We start from the raw sequence: 12,022 nt of genomic DNA on the forward strand, positions 1-12,022 counted from the left end.
CATAAAAGAGCCAAGGTTGCCTACCCCGGGTCTAGTGGTTAAGGCACCAGGCTAGAAACCAGGAGATTATGTGTTCCAGTCCCACTTCAGGCATGAAAGTTGGCTGGGTGACTTTGGGCCAGTCACACTCTCTCAGCCTAACCCACCTCACAGGGTTGTTGTTCTGAGGAAAAATAGGAGAAAGAAGCATTAGTTATGTTTGCCACCTTGAGTTATTTTATTTATAGAAATAAGGGTGGGATATAAATGAATACTAAAAAAATGAAGTGGAAAATATGGTAAAGTTGTGTGATTCACAGTGACTTTAAAATAATCCTGCATGTCTTGGATTGTAACTTTGCATTATCAGGAATAATGAACAGAATCGGGGTTTGGAGTTCAACGGTTCAGTTCTTTGTGCACAAGTCAGGGAAACACTGGCACAATCCCTAAAGTTTTCACTCTGTATGTGATTACTATTCCTATAGTAATCACATACAGAGAAAACACGCATCCATTTCTAAGGTGTCCTGGCAAGTGGCTGATAGCACTTAAAAATAGCCATGCAGGGCAAACAAGTTATAAAACCTAATGCACATATGCAAATATTTAAAAACAATAATGTCTGCCTGATAACATTTATTTCAAGTGCAATCATCGCAACACATGATAAGGAACTGGCAATGCATTCTGCACTATACAACATCACATGGGAATCTGCAATCACTGCCCAGCGTTCATGCACAAGCCATGGGAAAATGGAACAGTTTGAGACTCAGCTCTGAGATGGCTCGAATTAAAGGACTTGAATTTTCTAATCTTCATTTGCAGCATTATAAGGAAATATTATCCATCACTGTGAGTTTAATTTTAGCAGCTAAAATAATAATTGCCTAACACTGGAAAAGTCTAGAAGACAACTGAGATGTGGATTAACAAAGCTTCTTTCACTGGCCTATTAGAAAAACACACACACACAAAGTTAAACTAATGAGACAACTGAAGTAACAACAATTCTATCAAATCTGAGGAATCCTTGGTGCTCTCTGAGCTTGGTTGTTTTCTTGCAGAAGTCTCATTATTCAAACTAGGTAATATTATCAGGACTAGCACTGACGATGTTACCTAGTTTGGATAATGAAACATATGCAAGAAAACAACAATATACATTGTGAAGTAAATCAGAGCATACAGGGCACACAGGGAAAAAAAGGTGGGAAAAAGGGGGAACTCCCCCTCTACACCCACAGCAACCAATCACAGCACAGATTGCCTCATGCAGGAGACAACACTCTTCAACCAATTAAATATAACTCTGTGTTCTGGCTCACTGCACAACCCCACTACTCTAGCTACTAAATTTAAATACCTTAACAAAATCTCAAGATGGGTACTTAAAGAGTCTACAATTCTGATAAGCTACCAAAATGTTGAACTAATGTGAACCAGCATAATGAGTGTGTGTGTGTGTGTGTGTGTGTGTGTGTGTGTATGTATGTATGTATGTATATGTATATATATATAAGGGACGTGGTGGCTCAGATGGTCAGCAGTTTGGCAGGTCGAATCCCAAGTACCATGTAACAAGAGTGAGCGCCTGTTACTCGTCCCAGATTCTGCCAACCTAGCAGTTCGAAAGCACGTAAAAATGCAAGTAGAAAAATAGGGACCACTCCGGTGGGAAGGTAACAGCGTTCCGTGCGCCTTTGGCGTCCAGTCATGCCGGCCACATGACCACGGAGACGTCCTCGGACAAGCGCTGGCTCTTCGGCTTTGAAACGGAAATGAGCACCGGCCCCTAGAGTTGGAAACGACTAGCACGCATGTGCGGGGGAACATTTACATATACATATATATGAATATGTATATGTGTGTGTGTGTGTGTGCGCGCGCGTATGTATATTTATTTCTGGCTGGTTCTTAAAGCCAGTACAAATGAAGCCATCATTTTGGGTGCTTCTAAGAAAATTTGAGAGCCAGTTTGGTGCAGTTTTAAATCCGCAGGATAGAAACCAGAAGATCATGAGTTCTAGTCAAATTTTAGACATAAAGTCAAATGGGTGACTTTAGGTTGCATGTAGCCCTTGACTCAAAAGCATTCTTTTAGCAACCAAAGTTACAATGGCGTTGAAAAAGGTCAATTGAGAAAGGTGGATTTGCATATTAACGACTGTGATTCATTTAACTACAGTGATTCGCGTAACAACCATGGCAAAACGGTTCATGAAGATGGATGCAGCTCACTTAACGACTACAGTATCTTGCTCGAATGAACATTCTGGCCCCAACTGTGGTCGTAAGTCAAGGACTACCTGTGGTCACTCTCTTTCGGCTCTAGGAAGAGAACTGTCATGTGCATATAAGAATGTCATATTAGTATTGAGATTTTGCATTTGTATGATGTAGCAATTCTGCTATGATTTTTAACAAATTGTGGCTTATTGATCAGCATGGACCTATCCTATGTACAATGCTTGGATTTTATTGAACATTAATGCATACATTTGGCCAAACTTGATTACTGGATTATCTAAAAGAGATGAATTACGCTCAACATTGTTTATGGCTTGCTGCTATTAAGTACTACATCCAGCAAAATTATCTACCAATTATCAGCAGATTTAAATTCTTTGAGCAATTCCTGTTTTCCCCCCCCCACCCCCAAAAAAAATGTCTAGCCTAATTTTCCATTTAATTCATTCCTGTTTGTTTCTATAAGGAAAAGTATAAGGCCATTTTATTTCATGCATTATTAATTTATGCTGGCAAGTAAAAAATGATGAACACCTATTCCCACATAAGTGCTTTCTCAAATTTATTCCAGTATCTTGTATTGATGCTCAGCTGGGGGTAGGGAGAGGAAATAATCATATATTGGTGGAGGATTTCCCAAAGTTCAGATTGTATAATTATTCCCCGCTGAATTGACCAATAGTACATGCATGATACTAAACTGGTGCAAGTCACATTTGGAAAAATTATGCTTGTATGTAGAAGAGGAATTAAGGACCATCTCTGCACCAAGTGGGTCCTACCAGATTAATAAGGCAGTGTTTTGTTCACATTTGGAAGTTGAGAACCTTTTAAGTGTATTCAGTAATTCTGGCAAGCCATGTTGTTTCATCATGGCTGTATCTACCAATTAAGTAAGCTCTACTTGAAACTCCTACTTTCGTAATAGTTATGTGCCTCTCTCTAGTCCTTTTAAACCCAAAAGGTCAGACAGTGAACACAACATAAAAATCAAGTCAGACACAAATAAATATTAAGAATTCGACATTCCTCAAACCACTGGCCTATTTTGTGGGGTGGAAAGGCATTAGCTTTTAGTGTTCCCATGCTGGCAAACACTTTTTCTCTCTCTCGCTGTGTGCTAAATATATAACTGCACAGTACTGATGTAGACTTTGATTGTGAGGTTTTCATGCTCAGATGACAAAGGGATGTGTGTTTGGTGACTTGCTGGAAATGTTCAGCCGTACATACATGTCCCAGACACTTAAGACATGAAGAATGTCTCATGTCCTTTACTTCATTGGAAATTTTAACACCAAAAAAGCAAAAAATAAATAAATCTTAATGATGCATATTTCTGATCTGATATGGATAGCTTTTGCCTTGGGCCAGTCATTTTCTCTCAGCCCTAGGAAGGAGGCAATGGCAAACGACTTCTGAAAAACCTTGCCAAGGAAAATGCAGGGACTTGTCCAAGAATTGGACATAATTGAACGGAAGTGGTAAAAACTCCTCATAGATTAAAAGAAATTGGTGTTTATAGTTTGTCTGGATTAATCGCAGCTTAACTTTCAGATAGCACATTGCTTTAAGTCACTGGCAATATACTTGGCTTAGTGTGCAAAGTGGGTTGGGTTCCCACATGTTAGGTGCAGATGTTAAGTGTAATTGTACCAAAACTAATTTGGTATTTCTCTTATGTTTTGCAAAACTAGACAATCATCTACAGTTTATGGTTTATTGTGCTGCAAAGCTCAGAGTCCTCCTAAATTTGTATTAGGTACTGTTGATCAAACCGGTCAGTCTTAGAGGAGATCAACCCTGACTGCTCTTTAGAAGGCCAGATCCTGAAGCTAAAACTCAAATACTTTGGCCACCTAATGAGAAGGAAGGACTCACTGGAGAAGAGCCTAATGCTGGGAAAGATTGAGGGCAAGAGAAGAAGGGGACAACAGAGAATGAGGTGGCTGGATAGAGTCACTGAAGCAGTAGGCATGAGCTTAGATGGACTCCAGAAGATGGTAGAGGACAGGAGGAACATTGGAGGAACATTGTCCATAGGGTTACGATGGGTCGGACACGACTTCGCACTAACAACAACAACACTGTATTAATTGCATTTTGGGGCAGCTATGTTTAAGCCACACAAAATCAGTGCTAGAACTCTTGTTCTACAAGATTTAAAATCAAAGTATAAACTACACCCCAGCTGCCACGAAAACCCACAGGATGAGTGTCATATGGCTTGATTTTGGTTTTAAAATGTTATGTGAACAGAGCCACTATGCCTTGGAAAACGAGGATCCATAGTTAGTTTAGTGCACTTTGGGAACTTCTGCAATTCTAAATTATTTAACAAACTACGGTTCAACTTGTGCGGACAGCCAGCTTCAGAGTTTTTTGTGGTTTTTTTTTACAGCCTCTCAGAAGAGTCAAAACGATTTCCTGGCTAGGCTCGCCCAACACATTAGGCCAGGGGTCTTCAAACTCGGCCCTTTTATGACTTGTGGACTTCAACTCCCAGAATTCCTCAGCCAGGCACGCTGCCTGAGGAATTCTGGGAGTTGAAGTCCACAAGTCATAAAAGGGCCGAGTTTGAAGACCCCTGCATTAGGCTAAATGAGACAAGGGTGCTTTTCGGTACACTTCACAAAAACCCAGCCACTTAAACCAGGAGTGACCGACTGGAAGCTGAACGGTGCAAAATCCCACCCACCCACCCCCCGCAATCAACGAGCTGACCGCACGATCCCATCTCTTTCTTCTCCTCGGAAGAAAGCCCCCCCCACGGGAGTTCCCTGGGATCGGCCCCTCAGGTAACGGCGCTGCAGCCTTTTTTTTTTTTTTAAAAAAAGAGGTTCATTCTGCCCCTCAAGACTCCCGCGGTCGCTGCAAACGGGCGTCCGGCGAAGCCGACGAGATAGCAACCGCTTTCCTTCGTCCGCAACTCTTACCCCGTTGAGTTGTCTTTATTGTTTCACGCCGGTTCGTTAGCCTGCCTACCGTAAGACAGCCTGGAGACTTTGGCAGGAGGAGGTCAAACGAGAGACTCCCCTCGCCTTAAGCCTCGCAGGGGTCTTCAAACTTGGCCCTTTTGTGACTTGTGGACTTCAACTCCCAGAATTCCTCAGCCAGCCAGCCAGGTCAGGAGGTTAGAGGTTTGCCAAGACCCCCTTAAGATAATTCTGATTATGTTAAGAGGATCAGGAGCTGTTTCTATCAGTTTCAGTCACATCCTGTGTGTATTTACTCATAGTCATACAGCTACTCAACCTTGTACCTGAGTTCAGTAGAATTTCTGTCACTTCAAGATAATCCATTTCTATCACCTTACTAGCCCCCCCCCCAGTTATTTCCCCTCCTTGTAGGAATATCTGGAGGCAGTTCCTGATATGCTTGATTCCCAGTTCTTTGCAGGTCGATTCATTTCTGTCCGTTTCTATCACTCCTAACTGGGATTATGTTGGTAACTCTGAAATTAGAACAAATGTTCTCACATTTCATTTTGTTTCTCAGACAGCATGTAAAGCTGGGGTCTTCAAACTTGGCCCTTTTGTGACTTGTGGACTTCAACTCCCAGAATTCCTCAGCCAGCGTAGCTGGCTGAGGAATTCTGGGAGTTGAAGTCCACAAGTCACAAAAGGGCCAAGTTTGAAGACCCCCTGCCTTAAAGAAGCCGAAGCACACCTAGCCGCGTGCGTGCGTGCGTGCGTAAGGAGCCCACCGCTCCCCCAGCGGAGCCTCTCAGCCAGGACGCGGCGGCTTGGCCCGGCGCCTGCGGTGTCAGCCAACGGGAAAGTCATCGGCTCTCTCCGGCTTCTCTCGCTCGGCCGTCCGGCTGAGTTGCTCATCAGCGGCGCGGCGGGAAGAGCGGAGGCTAGAAGCTCGTCGCCGCCGCCGCCGCAGTAGATCCCCGGGCTGGTGACCCCACCCCATCACCACCTGCCTTTCCCTTTCCCGCCCGCAAGGATCCACTTTCCTGGGACCCCCCCCCCCGCCCCGCCCCTCTCGGATCCACTTTCTCGACTGTTTCGCGGCGGCGTTCTTGCAGGATCGCAAACTTCGCAACTCGTTCGGAGCGTCAGCTTTGCTTCCCCTTTTTTTTTTTTCCCTCCCAGGGCGATTCGACCACGAGGGGTTGCCGTCTCCCGCTCCCCAGCCGGGGAGAAGGGAAGCGGCGGCGGCGGCTGGGCGCTGAGGCCTCGCCGGGAAGGATCGCCGCAGCGGAAAGGCGGCAATGAGAGAAGCGCGCAGAGCCAAGGGCAGAGGATCGGGGGCAGAAGGCGCGGCCGGTCCGCACATCGCCAGCCCGGACGCCTTTCCGCCGCCTCAATTCCCCCAGCCCTTGTTTGGAGTAGGCAGCGATTTGCGGCTCCCGCTTGCTTTTGCGAGAACTTAAGGCGTCGGGTCTCTTTCCTACCCTCTGTTTTTTTGGGGTGGGGCGCCCCCCCAGAACCTGGAAACGCGGACCCCGGATTTCTAAACCCTTTGATCAGAGCCGCAGCAACTCCCGATTCCCGCGCCTGCCAAGAACATCCCTCGCTCGCTCCAACTTCGAAAAGCCCAACTCTTGGCGAGCAGCGTTGCAAGCAGCTGGACTTTCCCCCCCCCCCCACCCGCTAGCAATTCCCTCCTTTGCAAAGCCGCCGCTTCGTTATTGGAAGGAGAACTAAGGAAGGGGGGGTCGATCTTGCTTTAAATCTTGCCCCCTTCCCCCTCTCCTCGAGAAGGAGGGAGGGAGGGAGGGAAAAAGAAAAAAAAAGGATCCCTCGTGATGGCTGCGAGCGGAGACTCGGCCGGCGCGATCTCCGCTCAGGCCGGTTGGAGTCTGCGTCCGGAGGACGAGCCCGCCTCGGCAACGGTGGCCGCCAGAGCAGCGGCGGGAGAGGGAGCCTTCGGAGCCGGTTGCAACGGCTGCTTAGCCGCGCCGAAGGAAGTGAAGCAAAACACCGGCGGTAGCAGCCGCCACCGGCGGGAAGGAAGCTCCTCCGGCGCCGAGAGCGCGTCGCCCCGGACTTGCGAGAGGAGCAAACTTCCCTGGGTTGTGGGCGCCGGGTCGGCGGCGCTGCTCCTGGCCTTGGGGAGCCGCCCGGGGCCGGGCATCCGAGGACGAGAAGAAGCGGGCGAGGGGAGCCCCCCAGGTGGGCAGAACTGGTCCCAGCTCCCCGGCGCCGCGCTGTGCTGCTGCTCCTGCAGCCTCCTCCTCCTCCTGGCCGCCTACTTCTGGCTGGGGCTGGAGCTGCTCCGCGCCGGGGTCCGCCTGCGCACCGCCCTCCTGCTCCTGGCCGGCTGCTGCTGCTGCTGCTGGACGCTGGGAGAGGGCCGCTTATTTGCTGCCGGAGCCGCCGGGTTGGGGCTGATCAGCCTGGCCGGCTGGGCATGGCAACGGCGGCTGCTATTGCCGCCGCCACCCGGGCTCAGTCACGGCGTCCTCATGCTGGCCTTGACTAGCGTGCTGCGGCTGAGCTGGCTCGTCTTCTTGGAGGGCGTCCGGGCGCCGGGAAGCCCTTACCTGGCTTATCTCTTGGGCTTGCTGGGCATCCTTTTGGCCAGCTGCGCCCAGCACGCCTCGTCGGGCCGCCCCTCCGGAAAGCGGGAGGAGGAGGAGGAGGAGGAGGAGGAGGAGAGCCGAGCAGGAGCGGAAGGAGCCGAGTCCTCCGCCGTCGCCGCTGTTGTCGCTACAGCCCGGCGGGGCAAAGAAGACGCCGCGCCGGGCTTGAAGAAGAGACGGCGGTCCAGTTCCGTGATCTCCGCCGAGATGGCCGGTTGCGGCGGGAAGAACCACCGGAGGACCTCTCTGCCTTGCATCCCGCGCGAGCAGGTAAGCGGGCCGAAGCGCCGGGCAAGGCTGAAGTCTTGAGAGCCCGCCTGGGGGAGAAGTTTGCAAAAACCGCGCGGAGCCAAGAAAGTTCGCCGCCGCCGCTTTTTCTCCCTTTGGCAAGGAGTAGCGACCCGGAGGATCCGCGAGTGAAACCAACCAACCAACCAACCAACCCGCCGACCCTCCTCTTTTCCCTTCCTTGTTTCCCCTCGCTCCCCAAACTCCCGTCGTTGCTTCCCCCCCCCCCCGATAATGCAATTCGAAACAGGCTGGTGGGGACACCCGATTTGCAATAATCCAAAAGATGGAATTTAAGTAAAAAAAATTTGAAAAGGAAAAAAAAAAGTAGGGCGATTCGCCCCGCACCCTTAAGCAAATAGGTTTTTAGTACCTCGAAGTACACTGGGTGACTTGCTTTTTAGGGAGTAAGGATATAAGAGATTTTAGACATGGTAGCAGACCGCCCCCCCCCCTTCCCCAAATATGTGCAGCCCCCTATGGAGAAAACTTCATTAGGCTGATTAAATCGCAAAAAGGCCAGGCATGCCTGGAGTAGTGCTTTTTCTTTAAAAAAAATGTGACCACTTTCGAAGTGGATCAGGACCCCACTTGCAGGTGGAGGTGCTGACCCAGCGTTTGAAGACACCCCCCCTGTTGAAGCATTTCTATTTTTTTCATCCTTCTGTGTAAGTTGCTTGTAGCTTGTCGTACCTCTCTTGCCTAACTTTCAAGATCATCCCTCTCTCGGAGAATTATTTGAGAGAAGAATTTATCAGCCAAAGAAGTATCTTATGTTTTTTAAGGAAAAGGACTTGTTTTTGAACAGCTGGTGCTAATTGTAGGCAAACTGATATTACACATCCAAAGCCAGCAGAAGTTGAGTTCTGTTTTATTTAATGGTACAAAGGTGTTGTATCTTTTTCATGACAAGGCCTTCAACAGCTCAGTTTACCTTGGTGTTTGCTTTTTTTTTTTGCACACCTAACCATTTTTTATAGTTAGATTTCCGTTGATGTAACAGCTTATGTAGCTGAAGTTTCAGTCTGGATCTGTGGTGTCTCTCTATTTGAGTTTGGGATGTTTCAGAAACTTTTTTTCAGTAACTTGAAGAAACCAGAAATTGGATTTCTTTGTGGTGAGAATCTCCAAATAGCCAAGATAGAAATGCAATATTGCAAGTTAGTTTTCTCTACTCCATTTTAAAGCTATTTTTCAGCTTTTAAAACATGCTTGTTTAGTTTTCTTCACAGATTTTAAGGAGCCAAGATGTTAGTCCTAGAAAACTGTTGAGTTGAAACTTGTAGTTTAATCTTTTGTATTTTCATAGATTCAGTGGTCTTCTATGTAAGTGTGGTCAGGATTACAATTTTATTTAAATTCAAGATACTGGCCTTTCATTTAAGGTGATAAATACTAATTAGACAGATCTTTAAATCTGAATATTTCAGTTTCACTGGGTGGTAGAATAATTAGCTTTGATAATACAAAATAATATGCTCCAATGGGTGCTTTATCAGTAGCATGAGTTTTTCACTGGGTATTTTGAAGGTGTGAAGTTTTTGCTAAGTTTGAAGAAGAAAACTTTAATCACATGCTATGGAAGAAGTTTTATGTTTTCCGTTTAAAAAAATAACCTTAAGTTTTATTGGACTTCATAGTAAAAAGATTGGGAGGAAAGGAGAAAATTCTGTGGCTCTAAACAAGGTTTCTTGGAGATAGTGTAAAATCATTTAATCTGGTTGAAGATTTGCATATGTATTAAGGCAGATGCCATCTGACTGGGTATTGTTTACAAAAATGCACATTTTAATTCCTTTTTGCTCTAAGCAGCTATTTGCCCCCTCTTCCTCCCCCCCCAGGCAGTGACATTAAACTTGGCAGATATTCCTCTCTTCAATGCTGGAATTGTTTAAATATACATTGTTTTCAGATTGCTTGTCTCAAAAAGCTCCTGTCTGCTGCAGGTTGTTTTGAGGTTTAATTGGTCACAAATACACTTAATAAATTTAAGGGAAAGAAGGAATACTGACCATATTTCTCAAGAGCAAAAACCTCAAATAAAAATGGATCCTGAAACTTGGATTGATTCCCCAATGCTTTGTCATATTCCTTTGTGCCATAGTGGGAGGGAAATAATAAAAAATGAAACCATACATTCTTCATTAAAAGCAAGGGGGGAGGGTGAAAGTATGGCTATTATATGTCAACCATATGTGTTTTTTAAAAATACATGTCAACCATATGTAGTTTTTAAAAATACATGTCATTTGGGTGTAGAATATGGGTCTGACTGCTATCAGTTGCTTACACAAGCTTCTCAATATACCTTAATTGATGTGGTAAGAAAAATTAGTATCCTTAATTGGGTTTCCATTCATCTATATGGAGCTAATTATGCAGTGCATAATTAGGTAGGGTATCTTAAATCTCTGTAGTTGATTCAGTCAACTTGAACAGTGTTGATTGGAAATGGAAAACTGGATGGTTGCAGAATAAAATACATGTTACAAAAAGGAAAAAAAATTAACCTGGGAATATGTAAACTTCCAAAGTTTTGCTTCAAAGTTTTAAGCTGCCTCCTCCTCCTTTTTTTGTATTTTAAAAGAACTACTGTATTTTGTGAATTGTGTTAAAGTTTTTTGATTGCCCTGGACTGCAAAACTTTGACATTACAATAGTTTTCCCTTGTCCTGTATAGAGAACAGTGTTTGAAAATACAGTAAAAGAACTTCATGATTTGAAATTAAACCCACAGTGAGAAATGAGAGATGCAGATTTTTAAAAACCGGGGTTTCCCCTTAAAGTTTTTCAAACGATGTGAACATCTTTGGCTTCAGCATTGAACGTACAGCACCTGGAAAATCATGGAAGTAAGTACATGAAAGCACTAGAAGAAATCATGCACTAAGTACATAAAAGGCAGAGGTAGTGTTACTATATATTTTAAAAACTCACTTTTATTATGATCGACCTTACATAATCAGTGCAGAAGAGTTAAAAAAGTAACTTTTTTACCGTGTTCAAAAAGACTTGAAGTTTTTTTTTAAAAAGGGAACCTCTTGTGTAAGGATAATGCTTTGTCCAGATTTCTGAATTTGAATACCTTTCGAAATTAAAAAAAACATTTAGAAATAAAGAACAGATTATTAGGCTCTTTTATCAGGCAAGAAAACGATGTTTTGAGAAATGGTGTTTATTATTTTTGAATAACTGGAGATTGTTGAATTTTAATTTTTGGTGTCTGATTCAGGATGGAAAAGAATCCATAAATTCCCAGACAGTTAGTGGTTCCCTCACATTATTCACTAATGCTCAGATGTGTTCAGTATACAAGTGTTTTCAAGGATAAGGAAAGCGGGTTGAGACCAAAATGTCTTGAAGCTTTCGAAACTCGGCTTCCTCGTGAGTAAGAAGTTTTTGGAAAAGTTTTGATAAAGTAGGTAGAACAAGAAAGTAATGCATTTTTGTCACCAAGCACAAGTGTTGTTGGGCCTGGAATGAATCCCAAGTAGATTCACCTAATTTGATGCCAGAGTGGAATGTAAGTTTCTGTGGTTGATATTATTGTTCAAGAGTCATATGGAGGGACTTGGTTGCATAAAAAGGCACTTGCCCAGATGTGTTCACCAGTATGTTTAAGTTTGCACAAACTGGCGTGAATGAGTGCAGATGTAAGCTGGTGTAAGATTCCAACATTTCCCATTTGAGGAGGTTGCAAGTTTGGGATTGCAACTAGGTGTGTGTGGATTGCTTAAACTGGATTACGTTAAATCTGGGGGAATCAGAAACTGTCCAGGTCTCAAGAAATTTGGGGTATCACAGAGGGTACCGCAAAATCAGCTGGTTCACAAAAACAGCAAATGCATCAAAAGACTCTGGATCAGAATACAGGCAGCGCCCCAATTTTTTCATCTTATCTGACATTTCTTCTACTGCAAAGAGACGGCCTGGGAGATGGGTTGTGTGAATGGGAGTTGGTATTCTGTG

The 12,022-nt window shown here is 45.0% G+C and overlaps 1 protein-coding gene across 2 annotated transcripts in view; it reads left to right on the plus strand.

Moving 5' to 3' along the window:
• The first annotated feature begins 6,338 nt into the window (after window positions 1-6,338).
• The window catches only part of PDE3A (phosphodiesterase 3A), a 302,331-nt gene continuing 296,647 nt past the window's right edge, over window positions 6,339-12,022 (plus strand). For both annotated transcript variants that reach the window (XM_083365268.1, XM_083365269.1), the window contains exon 1: window positions 6,339-8,035. In XM_083365268.1, coding sequence (XP_083221394.1) covers window positions 6,989-8,035 — 1,047 coding nt within the window. In that variant the 5' untranslated portion in view covers window positions 6,339-6,988. The remainder of the gene's footprint in view (window positions 8,036-12,022) is intronic.

Source organism: Vipera ursinii, assembly GCF_947247035.1.
Source record: "Vipera ursinii genome assembly, chromosome: 6".
Lineage (NCBI taxonomy): Eukaryota > Metazoa > Chordata > Lepidosauria > Squamata > Viperidae > Vipera > Vipera ursinii.